Source organism: Vulpes lagopus, chromosome 9 (genome assembly GCF_018345385.1).
Source record: "Vulpes lagopus strain Blue_001 chromosome 9, ASM1834538v1, whole genome shotgun sequence".
Taxonomy (NCBI): Eukaryota; Metazoa; Chordata; class Mammalia; order Carnivora; family Canidae; genus Vulpes; species Vulpes lagopus.
The window spans coordinates 1644145-1664936 of NC_054832.1; the positions used below are offsets into that span (position 1 = coordinate 1644145).

The window sequence follows — 20792 nt, forward strand, 5'->3', positions numbered from 1 at the left end:
GGACACGGCCTCGAGCCCGACTGTCGCCCTCCCCTGTGGGCCGGCCTCCCCCGAGCCCACCCTGGAGGCCAGAGGCCACGAAATCCGCGGGAACTTACACATCCGACTCGTCCCACAGGATACAGGTCTGGTTGGTGGTGCCCTGGGAGAGAGCAGGGAGGAGTCAGGGTCACAGGGCCACCTCACCGGCCCGCGAGAGGGTCACTGCCAGGGGCCACCCACAGGCATGCTAGGTGGACGTTCTGACTCTGCTGTGGCCCCCGGGGATGGGGTCTGACGAGGAGGAAACGGGCCCAGGGTGGCCAAGGGACAGGCCCCTCGAGGTCCCCAGCTGCGTGGCCTCAAGGAGCCCCCGGCCCCTCCCTGAGTGGGGCTGGAGCCCACGACTCTCCACCAAGCCTGCTGCTCACACGTGAGGGAGAGCCCGGGCACAGAGAGGGACGGCAACTTGCCCAGGGCCACACGGTGGGAAGGAGCAGGACCAGTTCCCGCCACGACCCTGGCCTGGGGGTCGGGGCCTGGCGCCCTCTGTCCCTGCTGGGTGACGGCCTGGGCTCCCAGCTTGGCCTCCTGGCCGTCAGCTGCTCCAAGGGCACGTGCGCCCCGGCTCCGGTGAGCGGTGGGAGCCCCAGGGAGCAGGGCGCGGCGGGGCTGTGGGACCGGGGCAGACTCCCGTCAGGAGGGGCCACAGCGCCGGGCGCGGCTGCAGACGCGGGTTGAGGTTGGCCTCCCACGTCGCCCGGCCGTGAGCACATGTCCCCGAGCCTGTCTCAGGGACACGAGCTAACGGGACCCCCCAGGCGGCCGTGGGACCGGGTGGGATCGGGGGCAGGAATCAAGCCCGCGCAGCCGCACACGGAGGGCACTCACGTTGTACACGTGGGCAAACTCGATCTCCAAGGGCGTGAGCAGGGAGCGGGGCGGGGGCTTCACGGTCACGGAGATGACCTTGGAGTTGAGCACGGTCGTGTTCCTGGGGCAGAGCCGGCAGGTCGTGTCAGGGCCGCGTAGGGGTGCCCCTGGTCCTGGTCCCCCTCCAGGCCCTGACCCTAGCCCCGGCGCTGACCCTGACCCTGACCCCGACACCGACCCCGGCCCCGACTCTGACCCCAGCCCTGGCCCTGACCCCAACCCTGACCTCGACCCCAGCCCCGGCCCTGATCCTAACTCTCACCCCAACACCGAGCCCGGCCCCGACCCTGACCCCAGCCCTGGCCTCAGCCCTGACCCCAGCCTACTTCCCGACCCTAACCCTGACCTTGACCCTGACCCCGACATTGACCCTGGCCCCGACCCTGACCTCGACCCCAACCCTGACTCGACCCCAGCCCCGGCCCTGATCCTGACTCTTATCCTAACACTGACCCCGGCTCCGACCCTGACCCCAGCCCTGGCCTCACCCCAGCCTACTTCCCGACCCTAACCCTGACCCTGACCCCGGCCCTGACCCTGACCCAGACCCCAGCCCCTGACCTCAACCCCAACCCTGACCTTGACCCCTGCCCTGCCCCCAACCCTGACCTCGACCCCTGCCCTGACCCGGGCCCTGACCCTGACCCCGACCCCAGCCCCGAGCCCGGCCCCGGCCCCTCCCGCAGGCCCCCGTGCGCCCGTCTCCCGCCGCCTCCCACCTCTGCAGGGCCAGGAAGCTGCCCAGGTTCCTGTAGAGCACGGTGCCCACCACGAACACAGACGAGTCGTCCGCCTCTGGAAGGGGGCACTGCCGTCAGCCCCTCCCGCCGCCCCAGCCGCGGCCTTGCTCCAGCGAGGGAAGCACACAGCCCGGGGGGGGGGCGGGCTCCTGGGTCACGTCCGCCCCCGTCACACATACAGCACAGCCGTCAGAGCTGGGGTGGCTGCCTGGGGCCCCCGAAGTGACCCCTGGGGGCCGGGGCCCGGGCAGGGCGCGCTTCTCTTCCTGGGAGCCAGTGTTGGCTCCGGTGTGCTTCCGGGTGGACCCCTTCCCTCCCCGCGGTGACCGGGCCCGTTGGTGCACTCGGCAAAGGCTGCCCAGGAGCCTCCCAAAGCCGGAAGGGCAAGGAGGGCTTCCTGGAGGAGGGGCGACCTCAGGGACACTGAGAAGAAATGAATGCAGCGCTGGCCCTTGAGGCCGCAGGCCGGACTCCACAAGGAAGCCCGTGGGCGCTGGGCCCTCAGACCCCAGGGCCTGAGTCTCCCGCAGGGGCCCCTCACCTGCCAGCCCCGTGGAGAAGACGCTCTTGGACACGGTGACCCTGTCCTCTGGCACCTTGGCCCAGTCGCCCGTGGCCCGCCAGCCCTTCATGGGGAAGCTGATGTCTGTGGCTCCGCTGGCCGGGAGCTTATGGATGCTGAGGACTGGGGCAGAGGGGGCGGCCCAGAGACGGCAGGGACAGACAGACAGACACACAGACAGCCGTTGAGCAACCGGAGCCTCGGCCCCGGGGCCTCGCCGCTCAGAGGGCCCAGCCCGGCCACCGTGAGGACCCAGGCTGTCCCCCACAGGTGGCTTCTGCACTCCGGTTCTTGTCCCCTGAGCCCCCTTCCTCCCTGGGCTGCTGGAGCCCAGGCCCCGTCTCACAGGGCATCCCCGGGCTCTAGCACAGGATGGGGGGGGGTCCCACTATCTCCCTGGCCCCCTCCCCCGGCCCACCCATGTCCCCTCTCCCAGCACCCCGTGGCCTGCCCTCGTAGGTGTCGGAGGACCACAGCCTCCCCGGAGGTGCCCAGCTACCCCTGGCCTTCGCCCACCTTCTGCCCTGACAAAAGCCCACCCCAGCCAGTTCCCACCTCGTCCCTGCCTTTGCTGTCACGGGGCCCCCTGCCCGTGTGCCTTTGCCCCTCCGTGACCCTGTGGGGCCCACTCTGGGGACCAGGGCACCTTCCCCACAGGAGACGTAGGACAGAGATGGGGCCCAGTGGATGGGATATGGGCCTGTGGGCTGCGTCGGTGTGTGGACCTATGGGGCGTGTGGGTACACGAGGTGTGCGTGGACATGAGGGGGGTGGGGGTGGGGGGTATGTAGAGGATGTGAGGCAAGGGCGTGTGGGTGTGTAGGCGAATGGGGCGCTGGGTGTGGGTGGGATGTGGGCTGACGACCGGTGAATACGTTAGCTGCAGGTGTCTGGCAGGACAGGCGGGTGGTTGACCGCCCAGGCCCCGGGGCATATGGGGCTGTCTGTGTCCCCGGGGGCGAGCACTGGTCACCGTCCCGCCTGAGAGACTGGAGGGTGCGTCTACACTGGGTGGAGCCAGAGACCCTCTGACAAGACCCTTGGGGTTGGAGGCACAGAAGGGCCGGCTGCACGGTCCCGCGCAGCGAGGACACTGGGTGTGCAAGTAGGGGCTGGCTCTGGCCCAGGACTCGGGCTGAGACACCCCACAGTCCTCCTGTGGGGTCCCGTCGGGCCGCGGTCATCATGGAGCCGGGGCCGCGTCTGCACGAGGCCGCGGGGAGAGCCGTGGAGTGTGTCTAGCCGCTGCCCCCGTGGATGAGGAAACCGAGGCAGGAGGGCAGCCCAGGGCTGCGGAGAGGGCCGGGCGGGGGCTCACCCAGGTTGTCCGTGACCTGGTACGCGTCCCGCAGGTCCTTCATGCGGAAGCCGATGACGCCCACGAAGTCCTCCACCAGCCGGAAGAGCTCCTTGGCATTGGGACCCATCTGGGGACGGGGTGGGGGTGGGGCAGAGAGCCTCAGAGCCGTGGGGACCACTGAGCGAACTGAGGGTGTCATCGAAGGCCCCCGCACCCGGCCTGGGACACGGCCTCCCGGCCCTCTGCTCCTGCACCTGTGGCCCCCCCATCCAGGGTCCTGACGCCCATCCCCGGGCACCGAGGAGCTCCGGACCCACCATGGGAACCAGGCTTGGACCTCAGAGTGTCTGCTGACATTTTGTGGAGCACAACCTTGAGCCCTGAGGGGCTGCTGTGCTCGTGGGCAGGGGCCCAGCCTGGAAACAAGGGCGGGGTCTCTGGATACCCCCAGTCCTTACACCGATTGCTGTCCCGGGGTCAGGAATGGTGGCAGGTTCCAAGTCAGTCCAGGAGGAAGGGGGGCTGACCATGTCCCCGTGACCCTGACATGTGCCACGTGGCCAACACCTCTGCCCACACCTGAGCCCACTGAGCTGCTGTCCTCTGGTGGGTGGGGAGCCAGAAGCTCAGTCACACCAGCTCAGAGGTCCCGCTGGGGTTCGAGCCCTGGGCCCCCCCAGGCTGGCCTGGGCCCCAGGGAGGAAACAGACACGCCTGTGCCCGCCCTACTGCTCTGACCACGGGGCCCAGACTGGTGTCCGTACCAGCTGGGCCTCCTCCCACTTGTCCCGGTTCTCTTCTGCCAGCAGGTTGCTGATGATCTGCACAAAGTTCTAGAAAGAAGAGGAAGAAAGGCCAGTGAGCAGAGAATGAGGCAGCAGAATTAGGGCTCAGTGTGCGACCAGGGTCAGGGCTCCGAGGCTGGAGCCAGGGACCCCCATTCCCCTTCCCAGGCGCCCTCCCCGGGCTGCCCCCTGGGAGCCCACCTGCGCGTCCCCAGGGGTGGGGCTGTAGTACGCCCTCCGGAAGATCTCAGTCATGTTCCTCAGGACATCGATGGTGGAGAGGAGGTCCCCACTGTAGCTGGTCCCATCCTGGGAGATCTCCACCAGCGTCTGGATGACCTCGGAGACCCCCTCCCCGGGCAGCCCACGCTGAGCCTTCGCCAGGTGCTCCCGGGTCTGGGGGAGACGGAGGGGGTTGGGTGCCACGATTCTGCAGGACGCGTACCCCCAGGCTTGGGCCTCCTGCAGCCCCCGGCCAGGGGCCATAGCTGACTCGTGCCCACAGGCTGTGCCATGGGACACCAGCCACAGGGCTGGGTCTGTGGCTAAAGGGCAGCGGTGGGTGCCGGGCAAGGCGGGACACCCCAGAGCCCGCTCTCACCATCATCTGGATGTTCCGATAGTCGATGGAGACACAGCGGATGTAGGTGGGGGGCTCCCAGTAGGCGATGCCTTCCTCGTCCAGCTCACAGCGCCGCAGGATGAGGCCTGGGGAGACCGCGGGCCACGTCTGCCTCCAGCGCCGGAATCCCACTCCCCGATCCTAGACTCCAGCCCCTCCAGCCCCCAGCCCCTGGGCGCGGAGCCAGCACGGTCGGGCCTTTCCTGGTTCTTTCCTTCCACACGTTTAGCGGCAGCTCCTGCGGGTCAGCTGCTGGGCCAGGGACGCAGGACCCGACTGCGTGGAAGGGGAGGCCTCGGCCGAGTGGAGGGGGGCCTCTCCCGCAGCCCCTCTGGACGCAGAGCCCCTGCAGAGGCAACATCCTGGGCCCTGCCCAGCTCCACCCGCAGAACAGCGGGGGCCTCAGCTGGCCTGGGTGTCTTGGGGACACTGACGGGCACTGGGCGTCAGCTGGGGCGTGGAGCTCCTCCCAGGGAGCGGCCACCAGGGGAGCGGGCACAGCTGCACGTACACACGACAGCAATGACCACAAGGAGCTGCCACCCGACAGGAGCCACCGGGTGGGAAGGGGCACCCGTTCCACATCGTGGACCAGGATCACAGGGAGGGACCATCCGGTCACATGTGCAGGCAAAAGGCTGGAGGTCACGCCATCACATGACCCGTGTTTTCTCTGCTTCTCTGGATTTGCAAGGTGCTCCCAGGAATGTGCAAACAAACAGGGGTGGGGCTCGGATACACCCCCCACCACTCTCCCCGTCCTGTGTGTACCGCCCCACCCTTTCCTTCGGACACCCCGTTGGGAGAGCCCCCAACGCCCTCCTTTTGCAGAGTGAAAATGGAGGCTCAGAGAGATCGAGTCCCTTCCTGAACGTCACACAGTAAACCAAGGTACACAAAGCGCTGGCATCCCCTCAATCAGGGACAAAGAAGACCCAGCCCCTTCCCCTAGAAGCACATCCCGCTTCTCCACAGCCCCCGAAAACCCTCCACAGGGTGCATGGGGATTAAGGCTGCTGGCACTCAGAGTCAGCTCCACCCTCAGGGCCACCAAGCCCAGGGCAAGTGCACTAACTTCCTTGTGACTCAGTTTCCCTCCTATAACTGGACATCCCACGCAATGGGCTCTGTGCAGATGCTGGCTCTTGGTGAGTGCTCGGACACCGTGAGTGGCTGGCCGCGTGGGTCCAGCCGTGCTGCCCTGGCTTCAGCGGCATGAGCTGACCGCTCTTTGGGGCCGGGCCCGGAGGGCGTCTCGGTGCCTCCCTGTGAGGATGGGACAGGAGCCCATGCCACCTGCCTCCCCCCCCAGCCCTCACCTGTGGCATTGCGGGGACACCGGACTGCGGCCACCTCTCCTGCTGGAGTCTCCTTCCAGACCACTGTGCCAAAGTTGTCCTCATCACAGATCTCGTGGGGCTCTGCGGGGGGCCAGAGGCAGCGGGTGCTGGCAGGGTATGGGAAGGGGGGCCGTGAGCTGGGGACAGGCTCGAGGACTCTCTGGGATACCTGCTGTCCCGAGGCAGAGCCATTCCCAGCCAGGCTAAGACCCAGGCCCGCCCAGCGGCTCAGAGCCCTGGGGACAGGACGGAGGACACTCACCGGGACACCGCTGGGCGCTGCACTGCCGATACTCGTCCTGCGGGCCCTGGCAGGCTGCTCCCCCGAAGAAGGGACCAGAGCACACACGTTCCCGGCGCTGCGTGCCGCCCCCGCACGTGACACTGCAGCCGCCCCACGATGCCCAGGCCTGCCACTTCCCATCCACTGCGGGGCGCGGCCAGGCACGGACAGGTCCGGGAGCCACAGGATGCAGAGACGCAGCGGCCCGGGCATGGAGCAGCAGGGAGCCATGAGGAGAGAAGAAATGGAGAGCGGGGAGCAGAACCAGAGCTCAGCTTGGTGCAAAGAAAACCAGTGCCTCCCGCGCTGGGTCCCTGTGACCACCCCAGTGTCCCACTGACACCCCCCCATGCCCGCCGGGTCCTCCACCCACAGGCCCCGGGGCGTGCTCCTGACCTGGGCACTGCTGGAGGAAGCAGTCTCGAGTCTCCACCCAGTGGCCCTGGCATTCGGCGCCCCCGTAGGAAGGCCCGTTGCACTCTCGGGTGCGCTGCTGCCGGCCCTGGGAGCAGCTGGCGGAGCACGTGCTCCAGCTTGACCACTCATTCCAATTTCCATCCACTGCCCGGCCCGGGGGAGAAAGGGGACGGGAAGCCAGCGTGAACACCCAGGGCCTCACACCCAGCCTGGGCCATAGGTGTGAAGGCCTCCGGGGGCCCAGCACCCCACCACACGGGCCGGGCTACGGGCGGGACCTGAAGAGCCCCAGGATCTCGCCACCCAACACCGCGACAGGGACAGGAGCCTGGGTCACCAGTGTGGATGCTCCAGGGGCCCTGCCACACCACCATGAAGCCCGGGACGTGGGTGCGACCACTGGGGGGCAGCTCCCCCACACCCATGACCCATGAGTGAGAAGGCCCGAGGGTCCCGGACCTCTAGGCACCCCAGCAAGCCGGCCCTGGACTCCTGGGGCCCTTCCCCTCTGCTTCCTCTGCCTGTGCATCCCCTGGGCCAGCTCCCTCCCTCTCACCTACCAGGACACAGGGCGATGTTGCAAAACTTAGTTTGCTTCTCGGGGCCCTCACAGGGGTTGCCTCCAAACTGGGGGGGCCTGCAGGTGCGCGTGCGGTCTCGGAAGCCACGGCCGCAGGTGCTGGAGCAGAGGCTCCAAGGTGACCACTCGTCCCAGGCGCCGTGCACTGCAGAGGGGACCGGGGAGCGCGGCTGGGCTCAGCAACCCTGGGAGGCTGCCCCCCTGCCCCCCCCCCCGCCCTGCCCCCTCACCTGGACACACAGCCGAGTTATTGCACAGCCGCTGCTCGCGCAGGGGCCCACTGCACTGCGTGCTGTAGGACGAGGACACGCAGAAGCGGGTGCGGGTCTGCCAGCCTTCACCACAGGTGCTGGAGCACACGCTCCACGGGGACCACTCCTCGGCCGCGGGGTCACCTGCGGGCGCAGACCGACAGCATTGCAGGGCTACTGCTGTGCTCACCCCCCCCCCCCGACGAGGGCCGCCTGCCGCCAGGCTCCTAAGCCCCAGGGGTTCGAACCCGGGCTCATCTGCGGGACTTGCCATTTCCCCTACAAGGCTGAGAGGGCCCTTGGGTGACCTTGTGCCGCCGTTGGGTCCCTGGGGTCTAGCCCCACACAGGGCCCTCGCCTCGCACCAATCCCTAAACAGTCTGCTTGGAGACACGCGCCTGGCACCTCAGAGGTTGATCTAATGCTAAGTCATTAAGGTTATTACATAGAATTAGCAGCAATTAATACAACGATATTTGCCCAAAGACCTCGTCCCCTGAAACCAACCTTCCCCTGTAGCGTTCTAGGACAATCGGGGGCAGGTCCGCCCTGCCCACCCCCGCTCACCTGTCTGCGGGGACGGGAACCCAAAGTGCTGCAGCTCATCTCCCGGCTCCTCGCGCCGCCGGGCGTCTGTGGACCGCAGGGACTGGCTCCGGGAGCTGGTGCGGCCGGCGGCTGCGGGACGGGCTCGGGTCAGCGTCCAGGCCGCCGCCTGCAGCACCTCCCCGGAATTCCGGAGGGGCGCTCTGGGCCCTGTGTCCCTCAGTCCCCGGCCAGAGTGGGGCCAGGCGGCCGACCCGGGCCATGCGGCCCCACTGGACAGCTGGGAGACCCGGAACGGGGCCACTCTGGCCTGATGCCAGCCCCCTGCAGGTCACCTCGTGCCCCCCCCCCATGCGCCCCTTCCTGCTGTCCTCCTCCTGAGTCCACATGCACAGCCCGCAGGACGGCCCCTCTGAGTGGCAGCTGCCCTCTCCTGCTCAGCCACCCACCAGCGCTCCGGCCTCCCAAGCCTGGCCTCCCGACACCCCAGAGCCCTCCTCAGGTTCTTGAGAGCCGCTGCTCTTCCCAGGAAGGTTCGTGGGGGAATAAACCACCCGAAGGATGACAGTCTCGTTACAACTTGATTTAAAATTATGGAAGCGCCTAAAATATGCATAAGGACGTTAAAGCCTTATTAGAGAAATTCATTCTGGAGTCTGGTTCAGGCCGGGGCCAGCAGGTCTGGCCAGGGCTCCCCGCGGGGGGTTGGAAGGGGCAAACCCACAATGGGCCCTAGCGAGCCCCCCAGGATGCCCAACCCGGCGGGGGAGGGGAAAGCTTAACCCCGGGCGGGGCGGGCGGGCGGGGCGGGTTCCACCCTCCTCCTGGGTCCGCCCTCACCTACCCGCCTTCGCCCGCCTGGACCTGGCCTCGCCCCGCCCCTGGCCCCGCCCCGCAGCAGGCCCCCCTTGCACCTGACCCTGCCCTCCAGGCTTCCCGCCTACCTGGTCCCACCCCGGCCCCGCCCTGGGCTCCTCCCTCCTCTGTGGCCCCTCCCCTCCTTGGCCCCGCCCCCTCCTCTCCCCGGCCCCGCCCCCTCCCCTCCTTGGCCCCGCCCCGGGCTCCTCCCTCCTCTGTGGCCCCGCCCCGGGCTCCTCCCCTCCTTGGCCCCGCCCGGGCTCCTCCCGTGGCCCCGCCCCTCCCCTCCTTGGCCCCGCCCGGCTCCTCCCGTGGCCCCGCCCCTCCCCTCCTGGCCCCGCCCCGGCCCCCTCGGTCCCCCGGCCCCGCCCCGGCCCCGCCCCGGCCCCGTCCCGCCCGCGCCCCGCGCACTCACGGCCGCAGGCCTTGCGGTTGCACAGGCGGCCCTCCTCCAGCACCCCCTCGCAGCCGCCCTCGGCGCCGGGAGCCGGCAGGCAGGTGCGCGTCCGCGTCTGCAGGCCTCCCCCGCAGTCCCGCGTGCACTCGCCCCACAGGGACCACAGCTTCCAGCCTCCTGGGAGGAATCAGAGGGCAGAGGGCGGGGCTCAGGGCGGGGGGGGGTCTTTCAGGGACTGACCGGGGGAGTCTCCCCCGCAGGGACTTAGGGCGCAGGTCCCGCCCCCGCCCCAGACCGCCTCGCTCGCTCGGGAGGGGGCACAGGTCCGCAGAGGCCGGCAGGGCCAGGAGGGGCAGAGGTGCTGGGGCAGCGCCTGCCTTGGGGGCCTGGTGCCTACCCCAGTCCTCCCGGGTCCCACCGGGTGCCAGGCCACGATGCTCTCCGGCTGTGGAGGTCCTCTACGGGGACCTGTGCCAAGGTCTCTACCGGCTTTGAACCCCGGGGCCCCAGTGAAGGGGCTGGACCCAGAGCTGGAACCCCAGGGGTGTCCAGAGTGAATGAATGAGAAGAAGACAGCCCCGCTGCCGGCATGGCTGCCTCTCGGAAGGCTGTGGGGTAGGCACCAGGGCAGGGGCCCTCACTCCTGGACACAGCCGCAGCCCCTGGGGGACCCCTCCCCGTGGTCCTCCGTCCAGCGTTCTCTGAGCCCCCTGCCTCCTGGCCATGATTCCCTCACTGCACGCAGGGACGCCACTGGAGACCAAGGCCCCACACCTGGTGGCCACACTGGGGTCGAAGGCCCCCACACCCCTCCATCCACCCCCTTTCAGGTCCTGAAATGAGTCTCCTCCATCCGGGTCCTGTCGCCCCCCCCCCAATCCAGAGCTAATATCCCTGAGGGTCTGAGCCCCTGGGTGGCCCGAGTCCACGCAGGGCACTGAGGAGCCGCCGAGGAGCCAGTCGCAGGGAGGCTGCGCATCCTGGGCCGGAGTGTGGAGGCCGCATCCATGGGCTGGGGAAGGCGGCTTCTGTCCCAAGGCCGTGCTCAAGGGGCCCGGGCCACTCTGCTGCCTGGGCTCTGGCCACTGCCATCCGTGTGTCCTGGGGGTCACCGGGGCCCCTACGCTCCCATGAAGCAGGATGGGAACACACTTCACCGAGCACCTGCTCTGGGCGGGCACCCCGACCTCGCTCCCACTTACGAGGTGGCCAGGAAACAGTGGGGTGCATCGCCCAGGCCCAGCACTGGAACCTGCCCTGGGCTCACCCGAGGCTGAAGCAGGCAGCGGCGCGGGCCAAGGGCAGGTCACCCCTGGCCTGTCAGCAGGACCCCGGGTGCCTCTCGGAGTTTGGCTTTTGTCTGTGGCGTGGGGAAGTAAGCCCCACCACATGGGGAATGAGGGCTGCGGAGACCCCCGAGGGTACCCCAGGACCGGTGCTGAGCCCAACGGCCAGGATCACGTGGTGCCCCCCACCCCAGCCGTGGGATGGTCAAGTCCCTCCCGCCTGGCCTCTGCTACTGCCCAGACTGATGGTGTGAAGATAAACGGCAAGAAGGGGTTCGGAGATGATGGGTGTGGGCAGCCAGTGGGGTCAGGGTGGCCCCCAGAGCACCCACTCTGATTTGTAGGGGGCGCGGTGTCCAGGTGACTCCGGTCCTGCGCCCATCTAATCTGCGGATGGCCCCGAGGGAGGGCCAGCGCCCCCCCATTGCCTGCAGGCCTGTGCTGGGAAGCCACCAGCAGGGGGAGCCAGGGGCGGGCGCAGGGGAGGCTCGGCTGCGGGCGGCACCCACCCTGGGCCGGGGGGAGGGGGCAGGGCACCTCTGCCAAGGGCAAACGGTGCCCTGCCGAGGGCAAACGGTGCCCCCCTCCCCGTGGGCTGGTGCCAGGCGGATGGGGCGGCAGGTCGGCAGGGAACCCGCGGAGGGGCTGGCTCGGACCTCAGTGGCCGCCCCTCTGGGTGGGCTCAGACCCTGCTCTCGGGGCGGCCAGACGTGCTGTGGGGCCTGGGAAGGGCCTGCCAGGGCCACACGGGGTGGGGGAGCAGGGCTGCATTTTGCGTGGTTCTTCGCTCTGGGGGGGCCTGGTTTGAGCCCCTCCTGCGCCTCAGTCAGACGCCCTCATGGGTCACTCTGTTCCCACAAGAGACACCTTGTGGCTCCCCCCGTTCATAGGAGAAGACCAAGGCCCACTGAAGTGGGGTGCCCGTGCCCCCCGGCTCAGAACAGGCCAAAGGGGAACAGACCCAGGCTGCCGGACCCTCCAGGAAGGGCTGCTCCTCCCCCAGCCACCAAGGCCAGCTCCCCCAGGGGACGCCCTGCGCAGGGGAACCCCGCCCCCGCCCCGCCCCCGCCAGGGGAGGGCCAACTCCGGTACAGGTGCTCAGCACAAGGAGCCTTGAATCCCAACCCGCCCAGGCAGCCACTTTCACCCCATTTACAGCAGAGGAAACTGAGGCTCACAGAGCAGTGGTCAGGATGGCCAGGGGCTGGGGCGAGGCCCCCCTGAGGGTCTGCCTGGGGAGCAGGAGCCCCCGAGGTGCACAAGCCAGGCTCTGTAGGGCTGAGCGGGACCCTACACATGGGTGATCCCACAGAAAGGCCACTTCATCCTAAACCACCAACATCCCGTAAGGACTCCAGAGAGGCAGCTGGGTGCAGGAGCATAGGGGCCCCCCCGGGAGACGGGTGGGGAGCCCCCCCGGTGTGGCCTCCGCAGGCACACGGGCCAGGCCAGGTGGGCGGCTCGGGCAGGTGGCAGACTTCGGGCCTGGACCCCGGGGGCAGGAGGGGGGGCAGGTGCAGATGGGGAGACCGTTACCTCCCGCCAACAAGGAGGAGCCAGCGCCCCGTTACAGCTTCCACAAGCCCCCCTCCAGGCCGCCTGCCAGGACTGCCCACAAGCCCCAGCCGGGGCTCCAGGCCCCACTGGTGTTGCCCGTGGAGGCCGTCCCAGCTCGTCACGCGGACCCGGAGGGCCCGAGGGGGCCGGAGTCCTTGGAGGCGGGCCGGTGACGGGTCGGGGGGCACGTCCCGCCAGTCCTTCCTGGCCGCCCCAGCCCAGCCCCCACAAGGAAGCCTGAGTGACGTGGAAGCTGGCGGTGGGTGGGAGAGAGGGTGTCCAAGCCAGGCTAATTGGAGGATGCCACTCGGTTCCCATGGCAACTGCTGCAGAGCTCAGAGTTTCAGGATAGACTCAGGTTAGGCCTCAGCTGCCAGCACACCCACTATTTCAGGGCTGGTTACCTTGGTGACCCAGGTGGGGGGGTGAGGAGGAGGGGGCGAGGCAGGAGAGGCTGGGGAGGGGGGCCACGGGCCCAGAGGACAGGCTGGCCCCGGGGGCGGGTCTCGCCCTGCACCGGGATCCTCGTGAGACTCAGCTGGGGCCCGGGCGCGGGATCCCTGCTCCCCTCACGCCCGAGGCCGGCCCCGTCACACACTGTCCCCAACCTTGGCCGCGCTCGGGCCACTGACCCACACTTGGGGGATGCTATTCTTGTTACTGTTTTTATTTTTAACGTGTGTCCCCGCACACGGCTGCCACCGGCTGGATGGATCCCCCCGAGCGGAGGGGTCCCCCGGGAAGCGCCCGGGGCCGCGGTGCCCTGCGGGCTTCCCGGGGCAGCGGCCAGTGGGCCCGGCTGGGGGGCGGCCCTCCGGCGGAAAGAAGCGCATTCTTTCCCGCACTCAATGCCCCTCTGTCTCGGCGCCTCATTTCCATCTCATTAACGGATGAATGGAGCCGATTAATGGCCGCCGGGGGCGAGGGCCCCTTCCCGCCCCGGCGCCCCCGCCTGGAGGCTGTGCTGCCCCCCGTCTGCGCCACCGGCCCCCACCCAGCTCCCCGCTGCCCGCGGGCACCCTGCGGAGGAGGAGGGCCGCGCACTTCCCGGCGCCTCCGGCAGAGGTCTCCCCAGCCCCGCGGGTGGGGGCGGCCCCGTCCTCGTGTCCTCGCGTCCTCGTGTCCTCCTGTCCTCCCCACCGGATCCCCAGGGACCCGCAGCAGGTCCAGCCCCCCCCAGAACACCCCTGCCCCCCCCAAGCTGGGCCTGTCTAGAGGCCCCCAGGCTCCTCCTCTCCCACCTTCTCAGGGATGTGCCAAGGGGGACGCTGGGGACAAGTCGGCTCCCTGACGCCCCCCCAACCCTACACCTGTCCACAGACCCTCACCCCACAGCCCCGCACGTGCTGGTCCTCCACCGGGCCCACGGCTCCCGCTCTCAGGCCCGGGGGGTCAGCGGCCCACTCAGCCGCGGCAGGTGCCGTGGGACCCGCTGCCCGCAGGCCCCATCTCAGGGAGGACAGGGAGGACAGCGACAGCTCCTGCAAGCGCCCGTGCTAGTGGCTCGTCTCCGTCAGCTTCATGCAGACCCGAGGACCGGGTCGTCCGGTCCCCACTTCACAAAAGGGAAACCGAGGCTGACCTAGGTGGCTGGCTTGGCCTCATCTGCGGGGCTACACGCTTTCTCGCCACTCTCGTCCTCGTCAGGCAGGTATTTCCCGCCCTGGGAAGGGTGTCCCGCCCCAGCTCTGCCCTTGGGGTTGGTGACCTGGACGCGTGGCTTCCCCACCTTGGGCCTCGGGGGTTCCACTGACATCCCTCCTCACCGTCTTTCCCAGACGTGGAGCCCAAGCAGGGCCATAGTGTGTGTGCTGCAGCCCTGGCCGCCGGGCGGAGGGAGCGTGGGGCGCTCTGACCCGCGTGGGAATTGCCCTGAGGCTTCCACAGGCGCATCATTTTCACGGGGTCACATCCTGCTATTTCCTCTGGGATGGGCATTGTCTACAATGAGCCCGAAACCTTGTTTTCTGGATTTTTATAATCGAGTCCTTGTACAAAAAGAGCAGCATCCCAGGCCGGGATGATAAGCCTAAGTCCCTGGCAGGAAGGCTCTGACACCCTCCTACGCCCCCTCCCATTCCCCGTCACCCCCAAACTCCAGAGGCGCGGCTCTTCCACCTGAATTCCCATCTTCCCTCCACATTCCAAGCCCAGCCTCTGTCTGGGTCCCGTGGACCCCAGAGAGGGGCTCGGCCACTTCCTCCTGAGGGAAGTTGGGGGAAGGCCTCGGAAGCCCTGCAGGGGCCTGTGTGTCAGGCAGGGGCACCCCGCGGAGTGGGGACCGGCCTGCAGCCAGGGCTGCGCCTGGGGCAGGGCTGGCTCCTCGCCCCACGTCACCGCCTTGTCCCCCTGGAGGCCACTCCCGCTGCGGCCCCACACCCCCACCCGTGCAGACACGTGATGCCAGCGGCACACGCACACACCGGGACACGGACACACGCGGGGACACGCGCGCACACTCGCTTGCTCCCGGCCCCCTGGATGCGGCTTTTTCATTATCTTATGTGTCGCTTCTGCAATAAAATTCTTTAATTAAAACATGAATATTTAAAACAACCCTTGAGAGAAATGGCCCCGTCTCACCAGAGGCAGAAAAACGCAGAGAGACACTGTGGGAAAGAGACAGGGGGATGAGACGCAGGAGCCGGCCCGAGACGCAGGAGCCGGCCCGAGAGACCCCGCAAGACCCCGAGAGACCTCAAGAGAACCCGAGAGAGCCCATGAGACCCTGAGAGACCCCAAGAGAGCCCCGAGGGACCCCGAGAGACCCCCAAGAGGGCCCGAGAGAACTCATGAGACCCCGAGAGACCACAAGAGACCCCAAGAGAGCCCCAAGAGACCCCGAGAGAGCCCCAAGGGACCCCGAGAGACACCCGAGAGACCCCAAGAGGGCCCGAGAGAACTCACGAGACCCCGAGAGACCCCAAGAGAGCCCCAAGAGACCCCAAGAGATCCTGTGAGACCCCAAGAGATCCCGTGAGACCCCAAGAGAGCCTGAGAGAGACTTGAGAGACCCCGAGAGACCCTGAGAGACCCCACGAGACCCTGCAAGACCCCGAGAGACCCCAAGAGAGCCCGAGAGAGCCCGGAGAGGGCCAGCCAGGCGGCCAGGCGGGCAGGCAGGGGACAGCTGCTGTGGCCTGAGGAGCGCTCGCTGGGTCGGCGGCGTGACGCGGCCATGTGGCGCTTGGACAGGCCGGGCAGGGGGAGGGCCGAAAGTGGGCCACGGGCTGGCCAGGCCTCCTGCTCACTCCCGGCTCCGCCGCGCGCGGCCTTCCCGGGTGCAGATGGAGGGACGTGCAGGCCCCAGCCCCAGCCTCCCCGGCCGGCGTGAGGGGGCGAGGCTCCCGGGGCACCTGGCTCCGCGACGAGCTCTGGGGTCTGGTGCCTGCCGGGCTCGGCCGTGTGTCTCCTGACGGTCCACGTGCCACCCGCACGCACGCGTGCACACGAGAGCAAGCTTCCCGGCAGAGCTTGTCCTGGGAGACGCCCGCAGCCAGAGCCCCGGGGAGCAGGGCTGGCTCCGCTGGCGGCCCACCCCCCGCCGGCTGTGTGACCCCGGCTGCCGCCCCAACCTCTCCGTGCCTTGCCCCAGCGCACAGGCACTCATCCAGGGCCCGCTGCGGGCCGGGCGCGGGCCGGGGGCGACGTCGGGGAGCAGGGCAGGCGCTCTGCCCGGGGGTGCTTACAGCCCAGCAGAGACACAGCAGGGGCACGGACCCAACAAAATCGGGAAATTATCCGCGTGTTCACGGGTGATACGTGCAGCGTACGGGGGTGCAGAGCGGGGCTCGGCCTGCTGCCATGTCACACAGCGCGGTCAGAGTTGGTTGAGAAGGTGGTGTCTGAGCAAGGACCTGAGAGAGGGAGCCCTGCGGTATCTGGGGAAGAGTGTTCCTGCCGCAGCTGGTGCAAAGGCCCTGGGGCAGGAGGGCTGGGACCCCTCCCAGGGGCTGCGTTCATTCATATGCGGCTGCTTCAGACACAGAGGAAGCCCTCGGGACGCGGCTGCTGTCAAAACTACTAGGATCACTTCACTCCCAAGGTCCCAGAAGCATCTGGGCCTTCTGGGTGCAGGGACGTGAACTGAGCTGTGGGCTGCGTCCGGGCCGGGTGACCGCGGGCTGGCCGGCCTTGCCCAGGGCAGGTGACCCCCTCCGCTCGGCGGCCAGGCCCATCCCACACCCCCCCAAACCGTCCTCCCACCGACCGCCAGCCCCGGCCACGGGCCCCGGCGCTGCTGCACTGTGCCTAAGGCGCTGAAGTTGGCCCTGCCCGGAGCCCTGGTCAGAACACATACACGCCTGAACACGTGTACGTGCCACGGGTGCTCGCCTGCACACTCTCATGCTCCAGCACACTGTACTGCACACGCGCACATGCACACACCAGCTGTGCATGCGTATGTGACCTGCACACACACGCACATGTGCAGGCTCAATATCCTGCACGCACATGCCACGCAATATCCTGCACGGCCTTGCACGCATGTACACGCCATGCACACACAAGCACGCACCGATGCGAGGCACACGCGAGCACACAGACATGCCACGCATTCACCTGTGTGCACACACTGGTGTCCAGGGATGCACAAACATGCAGCATGCACACGACGCAGGCCCTCACCCACGCACTGCACAGGGCACACGTACTTGCACACGTGCACACACGTGTGTGAACGCAAGTGCACTCACACACCCCTTCCCGTCCCCTTCTGAGCACCACCGCCAACAGGCCCTGCGTTGGGGTCCCCGTGCGAGGGGCCCCGCAGGCCCAGCCCCGTGCCCAGGTGCCCCCGTCCTGCCGCTGCCTCCCCGCCCGGCCTGCTGGCTCCCACCTGACCACGAACACAGGCTGTGCGATGTCATCGCTGCCGTTATTTTTGCTTAGAATCACTTCCACGTGGTCTTTATCCCTCACGCAATCAAGGAAAGATTGTTCTTGCTCTTTCCCTTTTAAAGATAAGGGCCCGAGGGGCCGACGGAGCGGCTGGGACTGGGCCAGGGCTCCCCGCGAGGGCAGGTCAGGCTGATCTGGTCCTGTCCTGCTGCTGCAGACCCAGAGCGCCCCGCTCCAAGGACAGTCCACCTGGGGGACCCCCGGGCATCCCACACTGAAGTCCCGCTCTGACCTCTGGATCTTCCTCCCCGGCTCCTGGCTGGAATTGAGGGTGGCCTAGCCAGCTCCTCCCCTGTGTCCCACATGCCCCCCCGGCCCTCCTCCTCCCACCCGCCCGGCCAGCTACAGCTCCCTCCTGGCCGCTGTCCCGTCCCCAGGTCCCCTCTGAGCCCCCGCGCCCTTCTGCATTGACAGCCCAGGGACCCTCAGCGCCTGTCAATCACTCCTCTGCTTAGAGCCCCAGGATGCGGCACGGAGCAGCTCGCACGGGCCCTGCGGCCTCGTACCCAACGTCCCTCACCCGACGTCCCTCATCGCAGACAAAGAAACCAGGGCCCAGGGGTGAATGACCACTGGGGAGTGACAGAGCAAGACTAAAGGGCCAGGCCAGGGCCGCCCGCCCTGCACCGTCCTCCTACCTGACCTCCCACACCAGCCACTGCCCCGCGCTCGGCTCCTCCTCGTCCCCCGGGACCACTTCCATCCTGCACGCCTGGGAAGCTGCCCAGCCAAGGTCACGGTGACCTACATCTTGCCCAGCCCAAAGGTCAGCGCTCCCAGCCCCGTACTCGCGGCCGGGGGACACTGGGACCTCCAGTGTCCCCCGGGCACTTCTGCGGGTCTCCCACCTGCCCCCCCTTTCCCCTGCTCCTCTCCAACCACACGCACAGCTTCCCGGAGGCTCCGGGACCTACAGCCCAGGCCCGTGACTGCGGCGTGTTCCCGGATCGCTGGCTTCCTCTCTGACCCCTTGGGGCTTCTTTTCTGCCTTTAAAGACTTTGTTCTGAGCAGTCCATTGACCTCATTGGCTGAGAGCCCTGGACAATGTCACCTGGCCCCACAGGTGGGCAACCAGGCCCGGCCCCGGGATGCCCAGCACCTGTACTCCCTGCCGGCCTTGCACATCGCTCAACGGTTGGAGAAGAGCCAAGCCCGGCTGTACCCGCCCTCCTCCCGGCTCCGGCCCAGCTCCAGCCTCCCGATTCTCCCATGAAACCCCAGGGTGCCTCCACCCCAAGCCCACCGAGCCTGCTGGCGCCCCGTCCCCCCAGCCGTGTCCTCCTGCACGGGCTCCCAGCTCCCCAAGAAGAAGCCAAGGTGCCCCGAAGGCAGACAACCGACCACACAAGACCCCCGGCCCCTCCACTGGGACACCCGGCACACGTCCATCTCTGGCCTCTGCCCCGCCCATGCCCAGGCCGGCAACGCCCTTCTGACGCCCTTGGGGCTCCCTGCATCCCTCCCAGAATCATGCACACGGTCCCCTGGTCCAGGTGACCCCCGACCTCCAGGTGAAACAGCAGCCGAGCCCACCGGGGACCTTGCCCTGTGTTGTTTCCCGAGGTGCCCTCCGTCCCGCTCTCAGCACCTTCCTCTCCCCCCAGAAGGCAGCCTGGGACATGGGGCTCTGGCACTGCCTTTCACTGCGTGTCCCCGGTGCCCAGAACACCTCGCAGGCGCTCGGTGACCAGCTGCCGGACACGCAATTGCTGCGGCCGAACCACACGCAGCCCCTGAATTCCCGCTCCGACCACATCTCCAAACCGCGGGCTCGGGGTCGCTTCTCCTCTGAGTCCCGGAGGCCCCAGACCCCGCCACGGCCCACGGCAGCCCGCTGCCCCCTAGCACGTCTGCCTGAAAGATGGAGGGACCCCTCCCCAGCCGGGAATTAAGACTTGGTGGTCCTGGGAGAAGTCCATCGTCCATTCCTTCGCTCCCGGGCACCAGGCACGTGGCCCTGGGGCCTCAGCGCACCTGCTCACAGCAACCTTATCTGTGCATTTGGCTTCCCTGGGGACAGGTGACCGACCAGCCCCACAGAGATGACCCCTGCTGCCCGCCCTCCGCCCCAAGAGCCAGCCAGGGGTCCTCTCCCAGCGGTCACTCACCTGCTGCGCCATCCCCACCCCGGTCCTGGGTCAGGCTGGTGAGGCAGTTCTCGGGGCCGCCAGCCACGCCGTCCCTCAGGCAGACGTCCCCTCGGGGGGCCAGGGAGCCAGAGGCAGGGTCGCCGGTGTCCCCGCCCAGGCAGGCACAGGGGGTCTGCATGATGCCGCAGGGGTGCGAGCTGCGGCTGCCCGCCAGACAGGCGTCCAGCCAGCGGCACAGCATCTGGCAGGCGGCCCGGCTGGGGTTGCGGTTGCCCACGACCAGGTACTCCACGGAGAAGTCGTCGCTGGGGCCCGGGGACCCCCCCGGCAGCAGGGGGCCTCGGTCGGGGGGCGGCTGCTGGCGCAGCATCTGCAGGAACTGCTTGCCGGCCTGCAGGAAGGCCAGGGGCGCCGAGGGGTCACAGAGCTGCAGCACCTCATCGAAGCTTTCCACGCCCAGGTAGGTGCGCGTGGACTCCAGGAAGGAGTCGAACTGGTAGGTGCGGACGCGGCCGGGGCCGCCACAGGGTGCGGGCGCCTTGGCCACTTTCATGTAGAGCGTGTAGCGCCGGGGGTCGGGGTTGCGCAGGGTCCAGGAGCAGCGGGAGGCGTTGGCGGGGAACACGGCGGCGGCCGAGAAGTAGCCGAAGAACTTGCCCTGCACCAGCGTGGCGCACTGCTCGGCCCCGGGCCCCGCGTCCGCCCCCACGGCCGCCCGCGCCCGGCGCCCCAGCAGCAGCAGCAGCAGCAGCAGCAGCGGCGGGCAGAGGATCCGGAGGGGGCCCGGGGCGGCGGCCTGGCCCCTCATCCTAGCTCGCGGGGCCGCCGGGGTTCCGCGGGCTGGGCAGGCAGGCGCGGGCCAGGCCTTGACATGCCAGGGTCCGGCGACGGCAGGGCCGGGCGGGGGGCAGGAGCCGGGGGCAGGGGCTCCGAGTGGGGGCAGGAGGAGGGCAACGCTTCAACCTCGAGGGCGGCTGTGGCTCCTAACGTGCAGGGTCCCGACGCCGGCCTGCGGCCTCCAGCAGCAGCTGCAAGAAGAGCAGAGGGGGGCGGTGTGAGCCCCTGGGAGACCGGGACGCGGGGCCCGCTGGGGGCTACCCACTGCCCATCCTGGGCTTCGGGGGGGCACGGGCCCTGGCGTCGCTCCTAGGCACCTGCTCTGTCCACCTGTCTGCCACCCGCTGGTGTGTCCACCTGCAGGGGCAGGGGCAGGGGCAGGGGCAGGGGCCCTCCTCCTCCGGCCAGGCCTGAGCAGGGAGTGGTGGGCAGCACCGGCCCAAGGCCCAGAGCTGCGGGGACCTGCTCTGGACCCATCGGACTGAGCGGCCTGGCGTGGCTCCCGCGGCTCTGGGCCTGCCTGTTC

At 68.7% G+C, this 20792-nt stretch overlaps 1 protein-coding gene across 6 annotated transcripts in view; it reads right to left on the reverse strand.

Moving 5' to 3' along the window:
- ADGRB1 (adhesion G protein-coupled receptor B1) overlaps nucleotides 1-20792 on the reverse strand; it is a 72996-nt gene that overhangs the window by 40450 nt on the left and 11754 nt on the right. For all 6 annotated transcript variants that reach the window (XM_041769572.1, XM_041769571.1, XM_041769569.1 and 3 more), the window contains exons 2-17: nucleotides 19448-20457; nucleotides 9612-9770; nucleotides 8360-8470; nucleotides 7772-7936; nucleotides 7522-7686; nucleotides 6941-7105; nucleotides 6524-6688; nucleotides 6241-6342; nucleotides 4901-5007; nucleotides 4501-4695; nucleotides 4279-4347; nucleotides 3533-3641; nucleotides 2194-2337; nucleotides 1632-1707; nucleotides 871-973; nucleotides 99-142 (exon numbers count right to left, since the gene is read on the reverse strand). In XM_041769572.1, coding sequence (XP_041625506.1) covers nucleotides 99-142; nucleotides 871-973; nucleotides 1632-1707; nucleotides 2194-2337; nucleotides 3533-3641; nucleotides 4279-4347; nucleotides 4501-4695; nucleotides 4901-5007; nucleotides 6241-6342; nucleotides 6524-6688; nucleotides 6941-7105; nucleotides 7522-7686; nucleotides 7772-7936; nucleotides 8360-8470; nucleotides 9612-9770; nucleotides 19448-20237 — 2669 coding nt within the window. In that variant the 5' untranslated portion in view covers nucleotides 20238-20457. The remainder of the gene's footprint in view (nucleotides 1-98; nucleotides 143-870; nucleotides 974-1631; nucleotides 1708-2193; nucleotides 2338-3532; nucleotides 3642-4278; nucleotides 4348-4500; nucleotides 4696-4900; nucleotides 5008-6240; nucleotides 6343-6523; nucleotides 6689-6940; nucleotides 7106-7521; nucleotides 7687-7771; nucleotides 7937-8359; nucleotides 8471-9611; nucleotides 9771-19447; nucleotides 20458-20792) is intronic.